The 26,925-nt window shown below is 38.0% G+C and overlaps 1 protein-coding gene across 4 annotated transcripts in view; it reads right to left on the bottom strand.

Annotated features, from left to right (window-relative positions):
- Positions 1-26,925, bottom strand: part of cntn3a.1 (contactin 3a, tandem duplicate 1) — a 70,281-nt gene that overhangs the window by 37,657 nt on the left and 5,699 nt on the right. For 3 of the 4 annotated variants that reach the window (XR_005709441.1, XM_040153813.1, XM_040153812.1), the window contains exons 2-5: positions 24,174-24,317; positions 16,818-16,950; positions 13,886-14,061; positions 6,511-6,606 (exon numbers count right to left, since the gene is read on the bottom strand). Coding sequence is in view for 2 of the 4 variants with exons in the window: in XM_040153813.1 (XP_040009747.1) it covers positions 6,511-6,606; positions 13,886-14,061; positions 16,818-16,950; positions 24,174-24,228 (460 nt within the window). In the remaining 2 variants the exon portion in view is untranslated. Of the gene's footprint in view, positions 1-6,510; positions 6,607-13,885; positions 14,062-16,817; positions 16,951-24,173; positions 24,318-26,925 lie in introns of those variants that run through there. The other variant, XM_040153814.1, reaches the window with a different exon arrangement.

The raw sequence follows: 26,925 nt of genomic DNA on the forward strand, positions 1-26,925 counted from the left end.
TGTATTTCAACTTGCGGTTTCTCCTGACATGAACTGCATCCTAGCCTCTGTGACTTGTACCGACCATAACTTCTTGGTTTGATCCATCTGACCCACACAGGGAACAGCTGTAATATCCTCCTCTCCCCTAAATAATATATCCAAGCTCTCATCCTGACAGGGTTATTTATATTTAATGGCTCTTTTTGAAACAATATCTTCCAATGGTGCAGGGCACAACAAACTGGAACAACAGCAAATAAGAGGTTACTAATTGGTTAGTTAAAGATTCATGGTGAGAAACAGGAAGCAGGAAATAGGAAGTGGAAAGCACCATTGGTTGTACTTGATGATTTGACTTGAGAGCCTTCTGCGGCTAGGCGGTAATGGAATAATGCAATCATGAGTGACAGTGAGGGGCAGATTTTCATTGTGGTTCCATTTAGCTCTTGTATAATGAACAGGCAGCATCAATTCCCCCTTAATGATCTGAGAAGAGGAAAGAGAAATGGAACATGACAAGCCAAGGACATGCTGAATCCAGAGTGGGTTTTTGCACAAGTGTGTATTGCATCAAATAAAAGTATATGCACAACTTGTGTCAAAGTTTGTACTTGCATGTCTGTTCCCTGGAAAGTAACAGCCATTATCCAGGGCTACCTATCTGTATTCATAACACACAACAAGTTCACTCTATGAAATGGCTTAGGTTACGCACATGGGAAAAATCCCTGCAAGCTACGTGAGTTGTTACTGGCCAGCGAGCAGCCTCTGTTTCGGAGTAGATGCACTGGATAGAGAGAACAAGTGATTTCAGCCTTGAGTAAATCTAAAAGGCCCATTTCCATTAGTGAAAGGAGGTCAGATGCATTAGGTCCTGGATGAACCCCGGTCATTCAGACCCTCTCAAAGCAAAAGACGACACATACTGACATCTAATGCAAAAAGCACAGTGAAAGAACGCTGCTGGAGCTCCTCTTGGATACTTGACAATATTTTGGTCATTCTTTAAGTGCAACTTCAAACTGCCTTACACTTTTAGCACATCCTGGCCGCACCAAACTACTTCCTGCAGCTGTCTTGAGGGTTTTTGAGGCATTGTTTAAATGATATAATGGCTTCCTGAATCATGCATGGCATGTTGAAATCCTTTACAGGGGAGATGAGGCAGATCCTTGTCTAAAGGCTGCATTGTGCTGATCATGAATTATATCTTCTCATCCTTTATGGGAACGTGTTTCTCAGCAACACTGTGAGAGAAATGCCAGTCAGGATTTTCTTTGTTTCAAATGTGCAACAATACAGTCATAACGCTGTAAATATAGGACAGCATACATTTATTTGTCTTAGCGTATTCATGTACTTGTCACACCTTCCAAATGTATCCATGTAATTCCCATGAATGTATCTCACATTTACTAAGATCTTTTTAATCTTTTTTATTTTGCAGTCTTTATAGTCTCTTTGTCCACACGTGAAAATATTCAGCAATATCTTTCTACAAACTACAATTTTGGTAATACACCCACAGCTAGATTTCAAAATAACCTTGGTTGTTACTCTAAAAATATCTGGAGACAAATTCAGCTTCAAAGTAAGACACTGGTTCAGACATTGTTTTCTCCCTTTTCTTTGTACTAGTATTGATATCAAATTATTTACTTTTCTTCTCTTAAAAGGAATCCAGTAGATACAGTGATACAGTGAAGTATATCCATTTATATTTGTAGATAAAATGAGGGGTTAAATGAGGACAAGAGAATGCGAATGTAAAGTGTGTGGGTGTTTCTGTATGTATGAATGTGTGAGCATGTAACTAAATCTAGGTGGATACATCATTACCATAACAGATATGGTCAGGCTAGCCTTTCAGCAAAGATGTTAGAAAATTGGATATGATTCATCCTGAAGCAAATCTCAACAGCCTCAACATCTCCATCAATAGGCATAATCTACGATGACAGCTGCCAAAAATATTGTCAGAAAATGGATCATTCCAAACATTGTGCTAGATCTCCAGAGAACAGCTATGATCCATTACAACGAGCAGGAATGAAAGGGCTGTTGGTGTAAATAAAAGCACATTACTGGTCAGCTGGACAAAAGCAGGCTCTGGCTGTGCGTATTTGATAGGGGGAAAACAGCATGGAAGCGAACTGACCCAGTTTGAATAAATATGAACAAGGTTAGCAATTACTCACCATTCACCGAACTGCAATTATTGTTGACAGTTAGGGAGCGCTGATAATACATATTGGATTTGGAACATCCTTGTATTTCATGTTATCATATCAGATGTCTTGCTTTACATTTAGCTGTGTATGGTTCATTTGTTATCAGGTCTGAAAATTATTGGAACAAAATTAGTCTGTCTCCTTAAAATACTCTGGCTGTCTTGTACTAGTCAATGCCATAGACTTTGGTGACACAAAGTGTTTGGCATAATTTTTTAATCATTTCAAAAGTATACTGAACAGCTACCCAAGGAAGATTTTGAAAAAAAACCTAAAATGACTCTTTTTAACCAGGGCAGCTTTTAGCTAACGGTGCACTGTCACTGATTATTTCTGGAAAAAGACAGACATGCTCATAAAACTGCCATTTATTTTGGCTAGTGTTGTACAAAATCAACTTTTTAATATTAGTAATTAATAGCTTAATCATATACGCAATCTACATATCATTTTATTTCCACTACTGTGTTAAAGATTATTATGAGAATACTTTAATGTCTGTGACAAAGTGGCATACTTTGTCATATTTACACTTATGTAAATGTTCTAACCATGCTTCTTATTTATATTATCTTTAATCTTTAATCTATAGCATTGCAAACACTAATTTTCCCGGGTTATTGTTATGCGTCACATTTTGTTATTTGCTGGTATTCTTTAAGTTAAATTATTTATTGATTCTGATACTACATCTTTGGTATAACATGTTAAGCTGGTTAGTATTTATTTGTTTTTGAAATGATTATAGAGTTTTCCTGCCAAAATGGTGATGAATGTTTATACTGATAATGTTATATATATTGATACATTGATATTGATTGATATTGATACAAGTAACAGTGATATTACCTGTTTGGTGTGGACTGAGGCAACCCTAAAAGAGATGTACGGTTCTGCCTAAGGTTATTGTTTAGAAGGGAGAGAAATGTCCATGTAGCTGTGTGCATGTGATGTTTACTTGAGTTTCCCTTAATTATGTCAGTTAGGCCAAGTTTGTTATTTAGTTGTTTGTTGTTTTTTCTTTACACTTCCTATAGTACACATGTACTTTGGTCGAATATAAAATAAAACTTTTATATTCACATAATGAGTTCCTCGAGCCTGCCTCCTACTACCTTCCTAGACCCTCCAGTCAGGCTTCTCATAATCTCCTTAAATGAAATGAATGGGCCAACATTTATATATTTTACCTTCTAACACCAAAAAGTCAGAGGGAAACTGAAGCAAATTGAGTATTGGAACAAGCAGGAAACACAATTTCTACCCATTGTGCATAAACATAAATCTGCACGACAGTTATCAAATCTAAAATCATTATACAATATTTTCATCTAATGAGAGGAAGCATTTACTCAAATGACCATCTGAGTTTATGTGTCTCAGTGGCATTAAAAGCATTAGGTTTTGTGTTTTTCTCTGCATTTTAGATAATGAAATAAAGATGGGGCTACCGATTTTACGTTAGTGTGCATGTAGTTATCGTTCCTCTTTAAGAGCAGGTAAAGGTTTGTATCAGACTGGATGTGACAGATATGGGCCAGGTGCAATGTAGCAGTGTGGGTTGCTGACAACAATCCCTCCAGGACACTAGTCCCAAATGATCAGTGTCACATCGAGGGTAGTCCAAAGGGAGTTTGGAGCCTAAATTAAAAGAACTAAGATTTGAGTATAGAAACCCTGCTGGTGTAACCATCTGTCAGTTAAAAGGTAAAACAAAAAATTTCATCACCCATGGAAAAAGAAAAACATAAAAAGCTGTGCAACTGAGAGAATACCACACCACATGTGGGAGAATGGAATAACTGAGCTTCGAATGATTAGGAGTGGAGTTCCAAAGGTTTTTAAATGACACACACTGTGAAGTTTCTCACAGGGGTGAAGCTCCCACCTGCTGCTATGTAAATATAACGCAAATCATCATCAGACATGTTTTTATGCAGGTGTGATGTTCACATTATGAGCCTTATGACCTCTGGACAAGGTCATTCAACAATTTCAGAGCCAAGCAGCAGCACTCCTGAATAATTCTTGAGGCATGAAAATGTGACTATAAGTAGTTTTCTCAAGTCAAATATGCCTTGTTATTTCTCTATGCCTAGTTATTACCTTGTATTTCTATGTAAAACAAAATCTCTGAGATCTAGGAAGAAAATACTTATGGACTTTCTTTTGTACCTGTCATGTAACACCCTCTTGTACTTGTGCCATATTGTATGTGACTTTATGTACTTATACTACAAACATAGCCCACATAACTGCCATCAGGAAAAAAGAACATTTGGCGAATAAATTAATTCTGACTAAAGTTGTCTATTTGGGCAACCTGTACCTTGCTCATCTTCTTGACATTCAATTTGAATTAAGATTAAATTAAAATTCCACATTTTAAGTTATATGTTCTGGCCTCAGTTTGCCAAAAATACATGGATTGTTCTCACACAATGTGGATACAAAATTAACAAATGAATCACTTGCTCTCAATAGAAACAGTTACCACCTGTAGATATTGAAATTCATGCTTTGTACACCAGTACCTCCACTATGCATAGCTAACTAACTAACTAACTAACTAAATAAGTTTGTAACAACAATATACACTGTCAAAAATTGCTTAAACTATGGAGCACGTAGCCACAATATGATAGATAAATGGTATGACCTACCGTGACTTCAGCATTCATTACACATGTAAACAATCCAGATTATTTTCTTGACGAAAAGGTGATTTAAAGGTGACTCATTAAACTACATCAATACATGTCCAAGTGAGTAAATGATGATTGTTTACTGTACGTCTTCTCCTCTTTTTTTCTGCTTTTTGCTTTCACATACTTGTACCCTGTTTGTGTCCTGTGTGCAAATGACCCTCGAGAATTTGGCACATGTAATCTATCCAAGGAGAGGTCAGTCAATGTCAGCTGATTTTTGTTCCCAAAAAAGATGGCTAACCCAAAAGGTTGTCCAGGGAGCGCTACACGCCTTGTCAACGCTCTTACATAAAGGAAGCAATTTTCCTCTTCCAATCTGTAAACATTAGCCTGGTGGATGCAGGATTGCCTTCACAACAGACAATGCGTCGTGCTTCTGGAAAGAAAGCAGGACCAATTTCTGAATATGGGACATCATCCTGACTTAGCTGGTGCTGTTTTACTGTGAATAATGAATAAACTATTGAATTTAAATTGCTGTGCCCAGATTTTTCAAAAGTATTTTTGGACATTGTCATGACACTGCTACTACAGCCCAACATTCCTGACAATGCTGCTGTTTTTTGTTTTTTTTTAGCTAGTTAGAATGTTGGCATTTGGACACCTTGCACCAGGGGATGTGTCTAAAAAAAAAACAAATTATAACACTACGGGGCTGCCAAATATATGCATATGGCTCATTGTTCCAGCTTTTCTTGTCAACACAAGGTGAGATGTCTCATTATAACATATACAGAACAAAGTACTACAAATGAAGGTCTTGTGTTAGATTTGCAGCAGCAGAACAGCATGTTTTCACACAGTAGCAGTAGGATATGATCAAATCATCATGAAATGACTTTACCAAAAGTTGATACATGATAATACTGAATAATTGTCCAGCCTTAACCAGTAGAAATAATAATAATAATTATAACCACCATCATCACAGCTTTTTGACACCCCAAACCCCATATTATTCCCACGCTCTAAATTCAACTGAAGTGAATACTTACACTAAAAACAGGCACTATCATTGTACCCTTGTCCTCACTATACTAATCTTAAATAATGGCAGTATGTTACAGTGGAGAATTACATTCAGCCTTGCTGGCTGGTAGAGCAAAAAGCCAATCTTCAGACCCCTGTGTAGAAGTTAATAGCACTGAATGCTAACTCCCATTGATAATGTCATGGAAGCAAAGGGATGTGGAGCAAACAAAGCACCTTCAGAGAGAAGCTCCATTACTCAGCCTGGCAGGGCCCCAGCCACAGACAGCCTCTCCAGTCTGCATGCCAAAGTTTTTCCTCGCCCCCACTGAAGATCAGGCTCACAGGCCAGAGTGTACCAAACTAAAAATGACTCACTTCACTGATCTCAGGAACACAAACAAACAGCCAGGAGATCTGAGGGGGAGATTACAAACATCACTTCCACTTTGTCCAGATAAACACAGAGTAGATGAGGAATCAGAGATGACAAACCGCACTGTGTCCACGTTTCCATGTAAAACCAATAGTGAATCTTCACTGATATAGAGTGTGTTTTGACTGGCAGCAAGAAATTACTGGCAGAGATTAAAATATATACCACATGAGAAGAAACTTACCTCCGGAGTGGGGCGGTGGGCCACACAGTAAGACCACTCCTTGACCTTCACGAACCCTCACTGGACTTCTTCTCTGCGTCTTGAAATTCTCCAAGTCTGTTAAACACAACACAAAAGCAATAAACCAAAAAATAATCAATTCATTCTAAAGCCATAAGCACACAGGAAGCAAACCGGCTAGCTGTTTACAGAGATAAAAATGCACTATAAGTCATATCCGTGATTACTCAATAATATCATATCTAGTTAAAGCACAGCTACTGACCAAAGTTTAAGATCGAGATATGAAGCAGAACTCTTGCATATTTTCATGAAACACTCATGCTATGTTTGCATACCATAAATGCAGACATGGTGCTGTAAAGACCTGAACACTTCTGACTGGAGCAGAAAGCAATTCCTCAAGTTTAAGTCACACATGAGTGAATTTAATTGGAACTGTGTATTGTTATCACTTTCTGTGTTTCATCCACTGCACACAGACCAGCAACAATTAAATGACTAAGACTGAAACATCATTTGTATGGAGACCGATTACTTGTTGACAACCTACTGAGAGAAAGCAAATAGAAACAGCAATCTTTGAACACTTGGCCTTTTCTTGCCTGCTGTGGCTCTTGGAGATATCACAGGTGGCGCAGCCAAATATGCCGCTGCCATATAATGACATAATCAAGACTGAATTCAAAAACAGAATGAAAGAATGCAAAACTGACACATCGTGTGTACAAACACAGTAGGATGATAGGATGATACGGTGTTCATAATCTTTGCAGACCTTGTGTAATGGAAAATTGCTTCCAGCAGAAGAGTATTACATTATCACACTTGAAACACGTTCTTTTTCTGTTTTTTGGGGGGGTTCAGAAATTATTAAGTTTAAAGCCCCTGTATAACTTCACAACAATTTCACAAATTAATTAGTGGATCATTAAGTTCTTTCCATATTTCGTGTAGACAGATTGAGGAGATGCTTCAGTGGCCAGTTCTTAATCTATGGCTGATCCATGGGTAATGCCAAATAACATACAGCCTCTCTCTGCATAACAAGATTCAACACAGTTAAGGTCCCTCTGGACCAGCAAGACATCTATAGATCCCTGTAGACCTGATTAAGCTCCAAAGTTAATGTGAGAAATCTATTACTTTACCGTTATCTCTTTTATACTGTGTATGCCAGAAATGTTTGTGGCAGCTATCATTATCAGCCTTTTTTCACGTAACATCACATCTTAATGCTGTTAATCACTGTATAAATTTAAAAAAAACACAACAATAAAAATATTGGCAATTTGTTCAAATATGCTTGCTTTCCAAGCTGAATTTAAAATTGAACTCAAAACCTTGCCGCTGTTGCAATAACCAATACTCGGTAAAAGCCCAAGCTCACAGATATTAATGAACCAGTATAGGAAAACCCAGAGAGGAAGAGATAAAATTATCTTTCTCCTGGCTGATCCAAACTTACAAGTTCAATCTTATTTTATCTGCTTTATTTAAAGCATTTAAAGCAAGTTGCAAGACACGATGGAGTGGCAGTGAGCCAGCAGGAACAATACCAGGACCCTGAAATGGAAGCAGCTAAATGGAATTCAGCCATCATTATTTTTATCATTTACACCTTTGCATTACCTATAGTGACATGTCAATCCATCAAATAGTTGTTTAGATATTTCAGTCTGAGCAAAAGTGATGGACTGACAGACCGAGCGACATTGCCATCACTTCAGCTATGCCATTAGCACAGCTAAAAATGAAGGTGTCTATTTTTTAAGTTGCGTCCCTTTTCCACCTATCTCCACATACAGTATTGGCTTAGTGAGCAGGATAACCACATATCTGATAACATATTAAACTCTAGCTGCTCGGGCAGGGCCACTACCTGCTGAGTCAGACAGTATGTCCCAGTAGCTGCGGTAGCAAGGATTTTGAATGGTTTGATGTCGTGGATGGTTTGGTTTCATTTAGTATTCTGCGCACTATTGTCATCCGAATGCTGATAAGAATAATACACCATCTACAGTAGGCCGTCGGTGGTTTTAGGCTTTCTACAGAAAACATTTTGCCCACTGTTAGGTCTGTATATGTCTTGAGTACTTCCCTGTATCTTTCATTACAGACTGTCATTAGCATGGTTTTAGGAGTCTGCTCCCTGATTTATGGTTTTCAAACAGTTGGATTACTCCGTTGAAAAGGATTGGCCTTTTCAATACAGCCTTCTCCTGATTAAAAAACTGTACACAGGGCAATATTTTTCCTGATAGTAATAGTTTAGGAAGGCTAATTGTCTGCTTCATTGTATTAGAATAGCCAGGTAGGACCTTTTCAATATATCAAATTGGAGGAAAAATAATAATAATTTATATTGGACTTAATAATGGGCAGAATATGGTGGATATCTGAAAAACAATATGCCAAATTAGTTTTTTATTTTTTGACTAAAAGAAGGATCATTCTCCAAACGTTACACTGGAATCTTCATTTCTTATATTTTTAAAAAACATAACATTTACAAAACATAACTTTTAATCTTAAAATTTAAGATATTTCATATATTTTGGATACTGTAATGCTATATCAAAAATAAAATAAAAAATAGAGAAGGAAAATAATATTTTTGGAAAGTTTTCAAAACTTTTCTATCGTAAAGTATGCATGGATGGAATTTGTTTTGAACCGCAAAACAATTTCCTATCATGTACAATAGTGTATTATATTTCTTTTGCAATCATCTAAACAATATAACATTATAGTCATTTAATTAACAACTGCACAGGTGAACAAGGTTCTCAGCTTTGAATCACCACTCTACCACTAAGTGAAGCAACTTATTTGAGGCATCTGCCCTAAACAAGCGTCCATGTGTGGGGTTGCTTTAGGGTGAACAAAGCTGTGTTGAATAAGGGTATATCAGATCAAATATTTTGTCATAATGAGAAAGAAATATAGGGCCAGACAGCCCTGTTTTTTGTCCCCATCGTCTTTCCGTCAGCAGGTAGTACAAGCAATATGCAGGATCAGATTCAAGTCTTTTCAGCCAAACCAGGCTGACACATTAGAAAATATTAGAATTGCTCAACTCACACTGAGAGTGAAGCTCTCCTGATCAATATTACTTTGGAGCATGATGGGGCGTAAATGAGCTAGACACACTAAAAGCCAACAATGCCTGACAACCCAAGCTGTTCTGCACCCTGTGGATCATCTTATCAAGCCTATCATGGCTCTGCACCTCCATGTGCTTATCCATGGCCAGGTTCAGGCTATTTTGAGTGTTTCCAGATCCATGAAATTGGATGTGAATTTGCATTTTTGGGCTTGCTATTCCAATGTAACCCATTTTAATGATTGAGAAGCAATTGCAGTATAGGAAAAATGGAAGTCATTCTGTTGGAGTGTGAGCATGAGGACAATTTGTGATGTGCTTACATTTGTCATCTAGCCATTGGACAAAAGACTTAAAAACCTTCTTTATATGAAGATCTCTACCTATGGTTCAATTGCCCCCATTAGCCTGTCTTTTAATGAAAAAAGGGTTATTCTGTATTTCTGATGTAAGCTGACCAGTCATAGCGGGTTTGGATTGAATATATTCTTTAAAAACCTATGAACCTTTAGGCTTTTATTCCTCAAAATAAAAAAAATAAAAATAAAAATAATGATTAAAAAAAGAAATAATATTAGATCTGACAGAAAATAGAACATTGGTATAAATTGTAATTAACATCTGATAAATGTCCAATGGTGTCTCCATCAGTACCTTCATTTCAGCACAATGTAAACTGGGTCACTGGTTTTTAATGCGATTTGTGATGAACTAAAGTGTTGTTTGATACGATTTTATAAAATCCACAGTCATTAGGATTCATTGTCTTGGGACGATGTTATGACAATCAAATGTTGAGACTGGCAGGCCCACTAACAATGCCATACCCTGAGTAATGAATAAAAAGAAAGTATACAAAAAATAGCCTGAAAAAACATGTAAGTTATTACTATGTTAATAATAGTAATAATAATAATAATAATAATAGTAATAATAATAATTATTATTATTATTGCCATTATTATTATCATTGTTGTTATTGTTATTATTATTATTATTATTACTATTACTATTGTTGTTGTTGTTTTGTTATTATTATTATAATTACATTTTTTTCCTGCAATACTTATGTCAATATTCTCACCATATAGTATCTAGTCTTTATTTGCAAAAGCGACTTTGATTGTAAACAGAAGGGTTATTCATCACCAAGTAAAGCCGTTTAAAGTGACTATGTAAGTATTAAAAAAGGTACAAGTAAAGTGCAAGTCACCAAAAAGCTGCAATCAACACGCTGCCCTATGTTGTTACCATGAAGGTAAAAATATAAATGAATAACTGCAATGAACGTTACTGATAGTTGATGGAAAACCATCTTCTTCTCTCACTTTCGTCTGCCTCTCGTCTTCCCTCCCCTCTCCTCTCCTCTTTTCACGCATCATGCAGTGAACCCCTAACAGTGAGTGACACATGACATTTGAAGGTTGATAAACATCAAAGGGGCCTAATTCTTACAGAGAACTACTGCTGGTGTCTCCTGACAATTACAACACTATCGTGAAGTGCAGCATTCAGAAAATGGCCATTGCCGTCCTCTCTAAAAGATGATTTGAAACCAAGATTGAGCACTTAACATCACAGTTCTGATGAGAAATGTTACTGTCCCGTCCTCAGATGCGCAAAACAGACTTAATTTTCACCTGAGGCAACAGCACTGAAGAAAGAGTACAGAGCTAATGCAAATGCAAATGCAAAGAAAAAAAAAAACAAGAGATAGAAATCTTGCACAGTAATTATACAGATAAGGCTGATAGGTTAGACTGGATCCAGTAAGAAAAAAAGCAAATGATGTGCAATTACAGGACTGAATTTGATAGGAGAAATCATGAGCACTAAGATACAAGGGAGTCACATCCTGCATTTCTTTCATAAATACAGCGATTTCACCCTTCATTAAACACTGTTTTACCCTTAGGACTCTATAAGCAGCATCTAGGGTGTAGCATGTTCCTTCTCCAGGGCAGGCATCCAATACACTTTGCTTATATTGCAGACCTTGCAATCTGTTTTATAATGCTGCATCTTGCATCAGTGAAAATCCTTTCACTTCAACCAAAAAATATCCCTGGGAGATTAGGAAACTCAATCTGGTTTGATAACCAACTAGATTATTCCTTCCAGCGCTACCAGCAGGCGAGCAGAACCTTTTAAAGATTTAAGTCTGTATTGTCGACACGATCAAGAACCTTTATACTTTTAGAGGTTTAAGCCCCTACCAGATGGTAACAGAAACTGTTATATCATCCATCTTTCAGATGATTAAAAATGTAGGCTATCTTAACTCTTATGTATGCACTGCACATTCATGTAATACAAATTTGATGTTATAGGGCATCATCAATTGGCACAATTCTAAGACATTGATTTTCAGTTCTTCATCACCATGGACTCTCAGGAATATATCGCCAAATATAAAATACATTGTTAAAGAGGTACAATAGTGTATTTAATAATGCTGTAATCATTATTCTAAATTTGTTTTCTGCAGTAGTGCCTAAAAACATTGGTTTTAGGCTTCCAGACTTGGTAAGATTACAAGCTGGACATTATTTTAGATCTTCGTATTCAATTCATTAACGGTCTTTACCCAGGTTTTTGTCTCACAGAGTTTTTGCAAGACAGAGAGAGGCGCAAGCCCCTGGGTGTTTGAAAGAGCATATTGAGCTACTCTGAGTAAGAGTCTGTCACAAATGACACAATACTGACTCATAACAGGCTGCTCCTCCGATGAATTATTCCCTTGAACTGAGACCCGCTCAATCACACAGCACACTTAATTAAGTTAAACCAAGAGCAATAAATAAGATGTATGACACATCAGCACTGATGCTTGTCCTCAATCGTTGACAAAAGCAGCAGAATCCAGGTCCGTCCCAGGCAACTGAGGAGACCAATCGCAGTGAAATACAGTTCTGGTCAGGACTCGATAGCTGATAGGAAATGTGAATATGATCAACAGCCTGCTAGCAACTCAGGACACCGATTTGCCCTATATGCCGAAGATTTAATACTGCTTTGTGACAGAGAAGCACCAAACAGTAGCGAGATGGATACCCCTGGTGCTCTCCCTGCCAAGGATCATCTGTGCAACTGCTATTGCAGAGAAACAGACATCAGAATTCAATCTAGCTGCACCATCTGTTCACAGATATAAGGGCTGTCATTTGATATGGGCTGCCCATCAAGAGTGGAGGCCGCAAGTTCACCTTGCCATCAGAGATGCCTTAGACTCTGGTCTTATAAAATGTGATGGATGAAGACTGTAAAGCATCAACTACACGGGGGTTTGTCAAGGCCCACCACGCAATCATGCAGTCTTCATCACAGGGGTGTGAGAAATTTAGAACCACCAAGCAGAGTAAACACCAGCAGTGGAGCTTTAATCGGGGTTAAAGGATAAAAAGATAACATGATATTAAGTGTATCAGCCTACTATAAGAGTCTTCTGTCGCTGGTTGTTTGTTGTTAGAGAGGATCAGGTCTGACAACAAACAATTTCCAGAGAATCCTACTGGGTCATTATACTTTCAGTGAACCACAGCGTCTGATGCTAAATGAAACTTTGCTTTCTAAGGAAAACAAAGACTGAACTGAAGTCAAAGGAGCTTGAATTGAGGTGAACTAAACTTAACTGAGGTGAAATAATCAAACTGAAGAAAATATTACAATAACACAAATCAATGTCAAATTTAAGGGCTGTATATTTGCTAATTGAAATGGGTTTATTACCAATAGAAACTTATTTTATTCTGAAATAACATACAGTATACTGTAGTTTGCATAAAAGATTTAGCCTGGCACTCCTATAATGCTCACGATAGACAGTTTTTAAAATAAGATCATAATCAATGCAGTAAAACCAGAGATATCTTTTTTATTCCACACATTCTTCTTCCTTGTCAGAATCTGGCACCTGCATTACTCACAATGCAACTTGACCACTGACAGTTTGGGCAGAGATCCGGCTGTGTTATGCATGTACCGGCCAATGTAGCCTAAAGCCTAGAGCTTCAAGCAGAGATGAGGAGCGGGCTATAGAGGTCTGGTAAACTAATTCCTTTGTAACTCCACACCCAAATATTTTTTTTCATTTTCAAACTTGTAGCCTTCAGTCCCTACTGACGCTGACTCAAGTGACATCACTTGAGGTAATTTATCAAAAGGCTTTATACAGCTTTTGTCATGTATGCGGTAGTACTCCTCAAAACCTGCACTTTGAGAAAAGTGAAAAATCAGTGGACTTCCACTTTAAACATATCTTGAACTTACATGCAATGTGCAGACTGGCCTCTCTGCTGATGATGGTGCCAAAAGAATTTGATGCCAGGCACTGATAGATGCCAACATCTTCCTCTTTATTCAGATGGCTGATGTGTAAGTTTCCTCCCATGAGAGAGTAATGTGACCCTGGTCTGGGCAGGATGAAAGTGTCATTTAGTTTCCATCTGTGAATGCAAGCACATAACGCACAACAATAAGAGCAAATAATGTACAACAGAGATTGCCTGGTAGCCTAAACTATGGCTTACCAGACCTTATTCTGGCTAAAGCAGGAATTACCAGATATGACACAGTCTAATGTGTGCTGCACGAAAAACCAAATTCAATATAACTGAAATGAGAGGCAACCAGGGACAGTCATTTCAAAACACTGTTCATTTCTATTCAGGCTTTTATTCACTTTTATTCACTTCACTAACATTCCTCTGACATTTCCTTTCTCTTTTCAGTCTGTTTGTCCATCAACCACAACCCCATGAGGACGGCCCTTTCACCAAGAATAAAAATCCTCCCCTCCAATCATAGTAATTACATGGGAGTATTAAGTACCAGTCACTGCTAAAACAAAATGGCCACATGCAAAGCACAGGATAATGCTGGTTTCTGATTAAACCTCTTGTTCAGAGTAATGCAGCAGTCCAGCAAGTGTGTGTGTGTGTGTGTGAGAAAAAGAATATGGAATATGGAAAAACCGGCAATCAACTCTTAACTGTACAAGACCTCTGTGTGGCTTGATTTGGGAGGCCTATTGTTGTTCAATTTGCATAATTAAGGCTCATGGTCCAAGAAAACCTGCTGAGTTAATGATGTCTGTTAAACCAAACTCATCATGGGACCATGACCTCCTAGATCATTACGTAGACTACAAGGTTCGGTTTTTCTATTAATTGTGAACAGTAAAGAGTTTACAGCAATACATGAAAAGAATTAAAAGCCGCCATTTTGTTTAGCAGAAAACTTTCTAAATGTACTCAGATACATTTAATCAATTCAGTGGTTTCTTGAAATTGTCTGTATTACACTCAGGAAATAGTGTGCAATAACACTTTGACAAGAAGAGAGTGACTGACAAAAAAAGTGACACTTTCAAAAGAAGACTCCCAAGAAATAGCTTTTCATCGAAGAAATAGGGACAATTAGGCTGATGTTAGCTCCTTTGTCCTAATTAGATTTTCACAGCTCTCTGAGAAAAGGGAAGCTTAAGGTTTCTATTTCACCTTTCTTCCTCCTTTTTCAATGGGAAAGATATAGACAAAGGGAACAGGAGGATGGGTTGATGAACGAAGGGAATGGGAGAACATATGCAATGGAGTGGTGCTCAATGGCAGATTGGCTGATTGGATTGATTTAGTGATTTGGTGTTGCAGCGGGAACTGGTCCAAGAGCTCCAGATGAGACAAATCAAGGGGCCGTGGTGACAACTTAGAGTGGGAGCTCTGTGTGGCAGCGGTCGTTGGGTAGTCTTAGACAAATTAATTTGTCCTTGGCGCCCCTGAAATAGACCTGTTTACATTCACAGCAGTGAACAGCTACTCAGCATATGGAGTCCTGCTGCTGAACCTCACAAGGACCTCAAAACCCTTTCAAAACTCATTACCAAAGCTGGCACAAGTGACTTTTGTTAAAAAAGAATATCATCAAGGCGATGACAGCACTACGATGTGTGCTGACTTAACTAACAACACCGCAATATGTCCATCTGAATATCAGTCCCATCATTAAAAGGGATAAAAGAGTGATATCATAATGAAAATCACTTCTTAATGTGGTATATAAACTGCCACAGTTGGTGGCACTTGCTGTAATTAAAGAGCGAATTAAAGCAAAATTTGATTTGACATGGAGCCGGGCATGCTCTCAGAACATGAACTCAGAAGGGCAAAAAAATGTGCAGATTTGAACTCATGAATTGGTTTTCATTTTAAAAAGTAGGACTATCCAGACAGTGAAGTAGTGACTGATTGCCAGCTGATCCAAGTGATAAGATCTTGTACATTCATTTCAATTTGTGCCCATTAGGCATAACACCAAGGATCTTCAAGCTACATTAACGGCCGCATATGCTGATGTTATGAGAGATCGTTTCAACCTATTACACATTAAATGCTTGGCTTTGCAATTTGCATTTAATTACACCGACAGGAATACAACAGCTATCCAGCCCCATTTGATAGATTATGAATGAATAGTGAATGCGCTTGATGCACTTAAAAGCAAATCATCCTTTGTCATTTGTTTTCATTTGTCATCAATTTAGCAGCAGAGGAACTGGGCATCAATTTGTTTCTAACACAGTCCCCGGGGGACCGCTAAACTACAAAAAGTCAACGTATTGAAGAAGGACAACGAACATCTACTGTTTTTCTGCACCTCGGTCAATCAAGTGATTTGTATCATGTTTATCATGTAATGATAACCTCCAAATCAGATGCCCTGTGGCACTGTCTGTGCCGACTTTGGCAGTGATTCTGTACAAAAAACATTAACTGTAGCAGGCCTGAACAAGAGATATGAAAAGACATCTTGTGTCATGATATAAGCTGACTTTTGGTGCGTGATTCTCTTGGGTCACTTGATCTTCTGAATGGTCACTGATACTGATGACAGGAAGCTCTCAAAGTGAATTCTAAACTAGATCAATGTCCATCTGACAATGCAAATATACCATACCCAGCAACTAAGACCAATTAATTCATCATTCTCAAATTAACCATGACTGACAGTAAAGCTAAACACTGCAGGCAGTGAGCAGCAGTGGGCCATAAGATCCACAATTCCCCAGTTTTCCCTGGGCAATAAATCCAGTCTTACTTGGTTTTTAGCACGAATGTTGCACTTGAAAGTTCTGGGGTGTTACTTGAAGGTTCTGCATAACAAAAATCAAAAACTGTGTGCATGAAGCTATGCCTGCAAGTGTTACCTGTAGTAGGGCGGTGGGTGTCCCTGGGCCTCACAGCTAAACACCACCTCTCTGCGATTCTCTCCAGGTTGAAGGGGAAACACCACACTGCCTGGTTGCTTGGTGAACACGGGTCTCAGTAAGACCCCACTTCCTGTGTAGGGAAACCAACAAAACTACCTCAGTTTTGATGTCCTGGTGAGCCAAAAAAACAGTTTTAACATCTACAAGAAGCAAGTGGGAAACCATGCTGTACAAGAAAAGGTAGAATCACTATATACCTCTCTTTGGCATGGATTCACATTTTTCATATATTCATATAGTCATAAAAAATTTGATCTATCCCTGAGGTACTGCATAATTAGCTGGAAACCTTCATAAAACTTTGATGCAAACATCTGAATGTACAGACTTGTCAGAGGCACACTTTACTGCCACCGTGCTTCAGCACAATTTCATCCAGACCCTTCAAACTTATCACCATCCCATAAGAATCCCATGTCATCCAATAAGAAATCTGAAACAACAAATACTGAGAGTAATATGGTCTAATTTTGAATCGGACCCTCATTTGAACCATCAAAATTGTGCCCTTTGTGAATCAGGTAAAGAAAAGAGTAATTTTCAAAGTAATTTTCAAAATACTTTAGAGAGGGTTTGTTTTGTGTTTTTGTGTCTTGTAGTCTTTCAAGATAGTTTGATTTTTGTTCAGAGGAAGAGGAACACAAATTGCTTTAATTTCAAATTTCATCCAAACGTCCCATTATTCCTTATAATACAATCTTGCCATGGTACAACAAATTGCCAGTGCTGCTTGCAAATTACTTTGAATTACACTTTTACAGTGTAATTCACTGTGCATATATGCAGTGTGGACACTGACTACGATTATAATTTTTATCATTATTATAATTATTATTATCATAATTATTCATCATGTGGTGTTCTGCAAAGAAGAAAAACTTGTAAATATACAATATATACAGCAAAGCACATGAATTAATACAATAACTCGAAATTCCCTGAGTTATATTAAAGCATTGTTGATTCATTGTCTTTGTGAGAACAAAGATGCAGACAGCAGCATGTTGTGCAGTCAAAGCCCACAGAGACCAGTGGGGTAGTCAACACTTCATTGGAATTAAACCTTTCTCTCTGTGATGACAGGTGAATTAATTTGGATTTGTCAGAATACATTTGCATATCTGTAATGGTACAAAAGTGGGAAGATTTTGTAGGTAGGATAACTAATTTGTATGGGAGGCAGGTATCCTTCTCAAGTCCCTGAAGACAAGGGAGTACAGGTTTATCCTCAGGACTCAAAATAACTCTCTGAGAGAATGGGGATGTTTGACAAGGGACCTTGTACACTGATTGTTCCTCTCCACAAGGATAAACCTCTCAGAAAGTTACACACAATAAAAGGGCACCTAATTATAATCTTTGTTATAGATGAGGCGTGTCCTTCGAAGCAGCTTTGATAATGATTGATTACAAGTAGACACTTTTCTTACAAACATATTGAAACATCCTGATAATTCTTGTACACAAACTTGCCAGGATGATAATGATTGCAGTAACCATGAGAGGAATCACATTGTCTTATTAAACTGATAATGTAATGTGTGTATGTCGGTGTGTATGTGTGTGTGTGTGTGTGTGTGTGTGTGTGTGTGTATATATATATACACACACACACACACACATACATACATAGAGAGAGAAATTGTTTTTATTAATAATAAACAAGTTCATTCTTTAAGGTTGTTAAATACTTCATGTATGCTGTAGCATAGCATTGTATGTTAATGACTTGATTAATGTAGAGAAACCGGAATAAGAAAATGCACTGCTCTGGCTTGTTCTCAACTTATTTTCATGAGTTCCTGAAGATGCGTATTTAATGTGGTGGACCTCTCACTTAATGTGTTGTTTCTACGCACAAACAACTGCAACAGAATAACTTGCATTACCCCAACTGCATCCACAAGTAAACACACTGTCTGTCAGTATGTTTTTGCATAGCCTTGGTGTGTATGCACTCTTAATCAGTCCTTAACTGGACTGCATCACACAAACCTCACTCAATATTCAATTAATGGGAAATTAATCAACATTTTCATTGCAGCCCGGACTCTCAGTTATGGCCGTGCTGAACTGACCTGATCTCTGGCAGCACCATAGCAACTGTTACTATAATGGTGACTAAGTGTCAGAATAAAAAGTAGGGATTGAGCTCCCGCGGCTGTGCCTGGGGGCTCAGTTCAAACTGATGCAACCACTCTGAAACTCTTTCATTGCCCTAGCAGGACTGAATGTAAGATGCGGTAGGTAAAGTGGAATAATTTTCTGGCTTGCTTTCTGGTAATCAAACATGGGAGGTGCTACACACTAAGCCAGTGCCACTCAGACTGGGATCCACAGACTAAAGACACTGCGGGATTTATTATTTTTTCCCAGGAACATCTCATTTAGCTGGAATACTTATTGGCTTGACCAAACCATGGATAAATACTGGAAATGCGTCTGGCCAAAAATGGAAGTTTAAAATTTAATATCAACACTGACAACAACAGTTACCCCATTTAAGGTCTAAGAAGGAGTCAGGAAATCATGTTGAAACCAGAGTGTCAAAATCTGATTGCAGGTCCAACCCTGAGCACCCATGACCACAGAAAGTAAAAGTATGAAAAAGTTCTCTGTCAGAGAAGTGCACCAATCCACAATCCTAACAGGAAGTTGACTGTACAATGGCACAGGACAGAGATGGAGGTCATTATGAAAGGATTCTTAAAAAAATAGGCTGCCTCCACTCATATCTGTCAACTGCTGCCAGATGGTGATATGTGCAGCCATTTTCGAAGGCTCCTCAGACAACACAAGCACAAGTGGAAGGCAGAGGGAGTTGTTTTGGAGGCTGAAATAAAAACTTATCTCATATTCAATACTAGCTGACAGCAAATGAATTCCTCCAGCTTACCTCAGCATGAATAAACAGGCACATGGGGAGTCGGCGATGGGGGAGGTATCGGTCGTTTGCGAGGTACCAAATCCATTCGTTTCAGCTCAGGGTTTTATGCATCAAATAAAAAAAGCCAATCTTGCTTTTTAAAGCATCTTTCCCCTCTGTTCAGGCCGATAAGGTACACCTTTAAGGTCTCTCATTCAGGTGCAGCGAGTGTTACTCCAGAGCAGAAGGAAGGTTTGGGTTGTTTCGAGCAACATATAGATTCAATCGCATCTTGTCTAAAAGTTTGAAATATCTGTAGGACTTGTTTCACAACATCCTTGAAAAACAAAAACATTGAACTGTAAATAATAAAACAATTGATAATTTTACATTTTACTACTAAAATAGCGGAAAAAGAAACGTTGTGAATAGAGATAGCCCCATTCTCGTGATTCCAGTGCTATGGATATAGTGAGAAGACATATTAGAAACCCATAAAAAGAAACAGAGTCAAACGTATGCAATACTTTACTTTTGTGACTATAAGCTAGGGTGTACTGTACTGTACAGCAGACTCACGATAATTTAGATAATTACAACACACTCGCAACCAGTATCCTACTATGTCAAACCGTTCTCTAACTAAACAAAGCTAGTGCAACTGAAATTCAATAACAGCCTTTGTATCGAGTGTATCCAATGCCATGTTCACTGGGGAAACACAGAAATTGATTAGGTCTAACTCCATATGTGGGAAAGGCAAATTAAAGCTATTTTTTGTTGTTGCTCTATTGAATGTCTGGATAAACCCAGAAAGATACAGCTCCTGAGAATACCATTTGTCATTTAATTGTAGTAATATCCCTTCTTTTTCTTTCTCAAGATTGGTTTGAAGGTTATTTGTCATTTACCAGCTGCTGTGGTACACACTAATGGAAACATTCATCATGGTATAAAATGAGTATTCTGTAAGTATGGTATGGTATAAAACTGTACCATGTTTTCAACCATAGTAACTTACAGAATGCCTATTTTGCTATTAGTGGTTTTTATTTTCTGACAAGGCAGTGTACGAAGTGGATTCTTGTAAATTGAAAACATTTTTTTTTCTAAATATGTAACACAAACCTCATTAATACTGTTAATAAGATGTAAAAAAAAATCCAAATGTAATGTTTGTAACGCAAACTTTTACATCGTCTAATTAAACTACTGTACGTGTGAGAGTTTAGTGATGCTGAAAATAAATGTTTCATTCTTTCTTATAAATCTAAATTTAAGCATTATTACTGTCATGTCTCTGCTACTATGTAAGAAAATTCAGGTAAAATATTCAGATTAAAGGGAGAGAAATGTTATCAGACTCATAAGTAAAGTATCAGGAGTTAGTGACACTGAAATATGCCAGTAAAGGAGCTCACACCAGTGCTCAAGGCTACCGAATGTATCCTGTAAAAATGCATATTTCTGTTTAACTGATAGCGATCCGTTTAAAAGAAATAATACACAGTACAGATTGATTAGCATGGGTCTATAATTAACCCTACACTGATAACACATTTAAATTGGATACTTTTTCAATCCTGGATAAAGTGAAAAGCTATGAGAGGAAGAATCACTGGGGAATACTCCACATCTTCGCATATACAGAACTTCAAAGATGCAATAAAATCCTTGCTTAATGATTCCTAAAAGGCTTTGCCATGTTCTGAAGAATCAGTGAGGTAAGTCAATATTTGAAACTCCAGTCATCCCTGGGATGCACACATGGGGATACAGAGCAAAGTAAAAGTAGTTTTAGGAGATTATAATGCTGGCCAGAAGCAGTCCTTCATTTTCACTCACTATCATCACTATAAACCTGGTTTAAATGAGCAGTTTTGTCTTTTAAATATTTATTTGGGGGGAACCGCTGGCTGTGGCACATTAAAGGAGAGGTTCACATTTTTTAAGTGTCTTAAACAATAGTTACATATCTATATATACATTTAAAACAGTTTTTGGTCACTGAAATAATTTCTCCTGTTCATAGTGTTTGTGAAAAGATTACCTCCAGATGCTATTTAAATGTAAGTGATGTGGGTCAAAATGCACAGTACTCTTCCTGTGTAACAAGACGTATCTTACAAAGTTAGTCTTTTAAATGACCAAAACTTTGGACAACACCCACTTGATTTGATCAACTCAGACTGCTGAAGCCTTAGGAAAACTCATTACAGCTTTGTTGAATGCTTATTGCTGATTGGCCAACAAACACAGTCTCAGGTGAGTGATTTCTGAACACTAGACATGTTATCAGTCCTGGAGATTTTCGTTGAATTTTCAAATTAAACAACATGTTATGCCAAAAATGCATTACTCTACAAATGTAGACACTCCTAACCAGGGAATTCTTTTCTGAATGTTTATTCTTAATTATTCTCAGAGCACAAAACATTTGATCTGTGGCTAGAGCCTTAACAGCAATCTTACTGGATGTGTTTACATTTCTGTTTCCAGTGCTGCTGAACTGTAGCCCTTCAATGCCAATTACAGATGTTTCTGTGACTGCCCTGTTGCCAATTATTTTTGAGCATGTAGTGAAATGTCAATTAATATTTTGCATCAAATGATTTATATTTGTGTGAAATGGTTGTGTAATAAGAGGGAATATGTACAGCAAGCTTCACAGCTTGGTCTTTAGTTCCCTTCTTGGTGCTTTCTGTCTGATGAGGACTGTTGAGCCTGTGCTGGATGTGGCTTGCTGTGTGAAGGATAGCTGTGTCTGTTTGGGGCAAACCACATCCGGGCCTACCTCAACATCTCCTTTTCCCTTCCTTGCTCTCTTTCATTCATTCTCACAAGCACACATACTGTACAGTACATGCCCCTGCCTCGGGTCATTCAGACCCTCTGGGAGACTTGGGGAAGGTGGAAGTGGGGGGGGGGCTGGTTAACTCCAGATGAACTCACTATGGGAATGACTTCCCTTTGGCCCCATTGCTCTCCCACACAGCCGATTTTTACTGCTTTAAGAACAACCTCTAATTCTGGATAAATAACCTACCTAGCAGCAGCCATCTAACACCCTCACACTGTGCTTTTTCTACCCACTATGGCACCTCTGAATACTGAAATGCTTATCATGTCTTTATCAGAACGCAGAGGCTTCTGAGGTCTGTCGTTATATTGCACCACACTTGTCTTGCAAGCAGAGCATATGTAATGTAAGCCCATATTGAATATTAATGCTCAGTTACTCTGTGTTTCCAACTGTGAGTGTGAGCCTCAAGAGTGAGGCAAGGGCTGTGCAACCAATGCTTTTCAGAAACGATTTGCCCTCTGCTCCTTTGTTAAGCACTAATTTGCTTTGAATACATAACTCTGATGTGGTTTCTGCACCTCATGATTGCATGAATACATTTTGTGGCTGCGATCTAGTGTGCAGAACAGATCACAGACTTGAATTGTCTTCTTTAAGTGTTTATCTGAGATCAAAACTCTGTCAGGTATATGGTAGGATTTCCACCAATGTCGAAGACATTCACTCGTCTGTATATTTAACAGAATGCCTAAGTAGGACATAATATGTTATCCAGACTTGTGGTGTAGATCCTAATCCCCCAGTGAGTCACAGTTCCCTGAGGAAAGCCTCATTAGACATCCACTGATGTGTATTGGATTTAGTGATAAGTGGTGCTAATTGCCATGTCGGCAAATTTAGGTGCCAACGTGCTGTTGTGCTTTTGAAAAGAGACCCACATGCACAAACAAATACACACAGTGACAGTCAGAAGCACACACGCACGCACACTAATTATTTTAGGTCCCAGCTGCGAGGAGGGGCTGTTGATTTGGAGCAGGAAAGATTACTCATTCCTCAAGATATTGTGCTCATGCAACAAAGTCCTTATTCATTTTGTTCTCAGCTCCAGACTCTGACATTCTGAAGAGAACTAGCATTTGAACCTGGACATTTTATAAGATAGGAAAGTTAGGCCTCTCATTAAAGGCAAGATCAATGAGGAGATTTCTGTACCACTACCAGTGCAATCTCAATTAGGGTAACAGTTGAGGTGCTCTTTGAAATGAATGACTGCATATTCAATTTCTAGATAGGGCCTGTCTTTCAGAGATAGAAACCTGGCTTCTTATTTTCCAAAACAGAATAAGCCAGGAAAAAAAAGAGATAGTTGCAATACTCAACTGAAAAAATGCTGATCTGCCACCTTAAACTGCCAATGAAAACACAACATGAATCTTTCCTACCATTTGTAAAATTGGTGGGGCGCTTTGGGTACTCTTTGCCATAAAACCTTTCAGTTTTCCTTTTGACTTTTAAGTGCCATCTGTTTTGTGTGCCAAGGCGCCATCACAAAAAATCTATAAATAGCAATTCATAGCCTCTATGCTAACAACATAAAAAAGCGCATGTTTGGGAGGCTTACCTGTCAGACACTCCACCAATGATAGAAGCAGTATAAGTTTACATAGCAACTCCATTTTAATTGTATCAGGTCACTACAAGCTCACATCCAATCACAGGTGTGTAGAATCCCGGCTTTGTCCTTTCCAGCACTTTCACTTTTCGTCTGTCAAATGAAAAGAAAAGGAGGGGGAAAGCCATTAGACATTCACATGCATTAACTGTCCATGTTTGCTGGGTAGTGATATAAAACACAAGAGCATGTTAAAAAAATGATCAATCATACCCAGAAAACCAAAAGATCTTAGCTAATAAAATTTAATCTCTGAAAAAACTATTCAGGTCTAGGTGACATGTAATAGCAGCTCTTGTTTGAATGATGGGCCGTGTTTAATGTATCTGTGGGAATAACTAAGAAACTGCTCTGTCTTGTGCAAACGTAGAAAATGATTTGTCCAACCAAAGCACTTACAAAAGACTTTAGTTCTACGGTTTGCTTCAGTGTTCTTAACATTACATAATAGGGATCATGTCTGCAAGAGAAACATAAAGGGATTGCTTGCTTGTACTCAAACCTGCTGAGACAAAACAAAAAGCAAGCTGGTTGTCAGACACATCCCTAGGATGTAATAAAGCACTGTCCTGGCTCCTTGAATTCGTCTGAGCTGGGGGATTACGTATTTCTGACATAAAGAGCTGACTGTATGCAGTGCAAAATCATTTTTGGTCCCCCGGGAGACTCCCACAATGGATTTTCTCGAGAATTAAACCTTAATTTATCCCTGCTTAGACTCAAATGAGGTCTCAAAAAAAGTTGACATGATAATGAGATGTACTCCTCCCATCACTGATAAACAGTGATTTATTTATTTGTCTAACTACTCTAAGACCCGCAATATGTTAATAGCTATGATACTTTCTGATAAAGCAGCAGATACATGTGTGCGTATGATAGGCTGGTTATGGAGTGAAAGAGGATGAAATGAGGAAATTAGCCACTGTCTTTGCTAAAACTGTCTCTTCCTGGTACATTTAACTGACCGATGGCACAGTTTCGTCAAACTACACACCACCAACAATGCTGAAATAAATGAGAAGAACATACAGTATAGTCTATCATGAGATAAGTGCCAAAAAAGCAGAGACAACTGAATGATTACAGTTTCATAGTTTCTCAGTTATCTTTATGCCTCTTATCTCTGCACCACTGAAAGGCATGACAGAGCATTCTGATGCTTATGTGAATATATCAACTGCGTCCCTGACACATTTGCCTACACTACTCTCCCTTCTGCATGTACTGAACCATTAAAGGCAACACTTTTCCCCTGTAAATCTCATTATGGAGATTGGGTTTAGAGTGTCATCTTAGTTCCAATTTATCTTGCAGTTATTAGGATGCACATGTCATAAGTAAATGTTGGCTTTTAATAATAAAACAGAGAGACTTCAAATCCCTTCTTGTGCTCCTGGATATTTTTGGAGTGCTCCTCCTTTGAGGGAATAGTTGTGAGAGATGCAAGGAATAAATTCCTCCACAGAGTGTCTTTAAAAGACAAATCAGGAGTCTAGAAATTCAGCTGAAACTTTATATTCCACTGTCTCGCCTATGCCATGTTTTTTAGATGTTTGGACAACATCTAACATGTATACATAGACTAAATCCGGCAAATTGCAGTTTTCTTTTCACTATACCAAAGTAAACAGTTATGTCACCTCAGGCTGCAGATTGAACTGTCGCTGCAATTTGACACTCATACCCTTATGACAAATGCTCCATGTTTTCAAAAACTTTTCAAGTAATTGCTTTGTCAGTCTCATAAATGTTTGACACTCTGGTCATCTAAAATTAATTTATCCTGTTTTTACAGCATCACAAGCCAACATGACCAAAACATGTTAACTACTGAGACAGCCCATTCATAAAAGCAGGTATCTGTTAGCCTCTATCAACAATCTCTTAAACTCTATTATTCACAAGCCCCGAAACACGAGACATCAGACAGAAGGGTTAGTGGGGGGGGTAAAAGACAGCCTTTTGATCCAAAGAAGCTCGGCACTAAAATAATGGCTAGGGGAGCTGGGAGTGTCCATGGCAGTATTTGACTTCCTCTTTAGTACAAATTAATTACCCTTATGACCTTAAGTGGTATTGACAAGGCCAATGACTTACTTTCATCCTAAATTGATTCTCTCATTTGTTTGGTCTATGAGATGAAAGTTAATGATAGGAAAGGCTTTCAGACTTTTCCTTTCAAGTTCCACCCTCTTTCATGTCCCTGGAAAAAACCAAATGGTTGAAAAATGGAATATGACCAAAGCTGGAATGACAGTCCTGGCCTAAACATTTCCTGACCCAATTTGTATGATCTGCACTGCATTTAAATGTAACACCACAGTGATGAATTCAGCCTCTCATGCAGATGACATAAATGGAGGATAACATACAAAGAGTCAATGCAATAAATGACACAGATTTATATACTTTCTTTCCGTCTGAGTAATGATTTAACGACTGCTGACCTTGTGATGGACATACTGCATACAGCATTATCCCTGTCAAGTGCCCAATATTTCTAGCTATGAAACTGACGTTACAGTTCGAGTACTTACACAAACTCAATATCTAGAGGAAATGAATGGTATCTACCGAATTCGTATGCTTTGACTTTAGTTTGCTAAAAGTGTGCCAAAACCCTTGATTGATGTTGGGAGATCAAAACATTTTAATTAGAATCAAGGCATGATGATGAGTGTTGAGTGATGAATGTATA

The sequence above is a fragment of the Xiphias gladius genome, chromosome 18 (assembly GCF_016859285.1).
Source record: "Xiphias gladius isolate SHS-SW01 ecotype Sanya breed wild chromosome 18, ASM1685928v1, whole genome shotgun sequence".
Lineage (NCBI taxonomy): Eukaryota > Metazoa > Chordata > Actinopteri > Istiophoriformes > Xiphiidae > Xiphias > Xiphias gladius.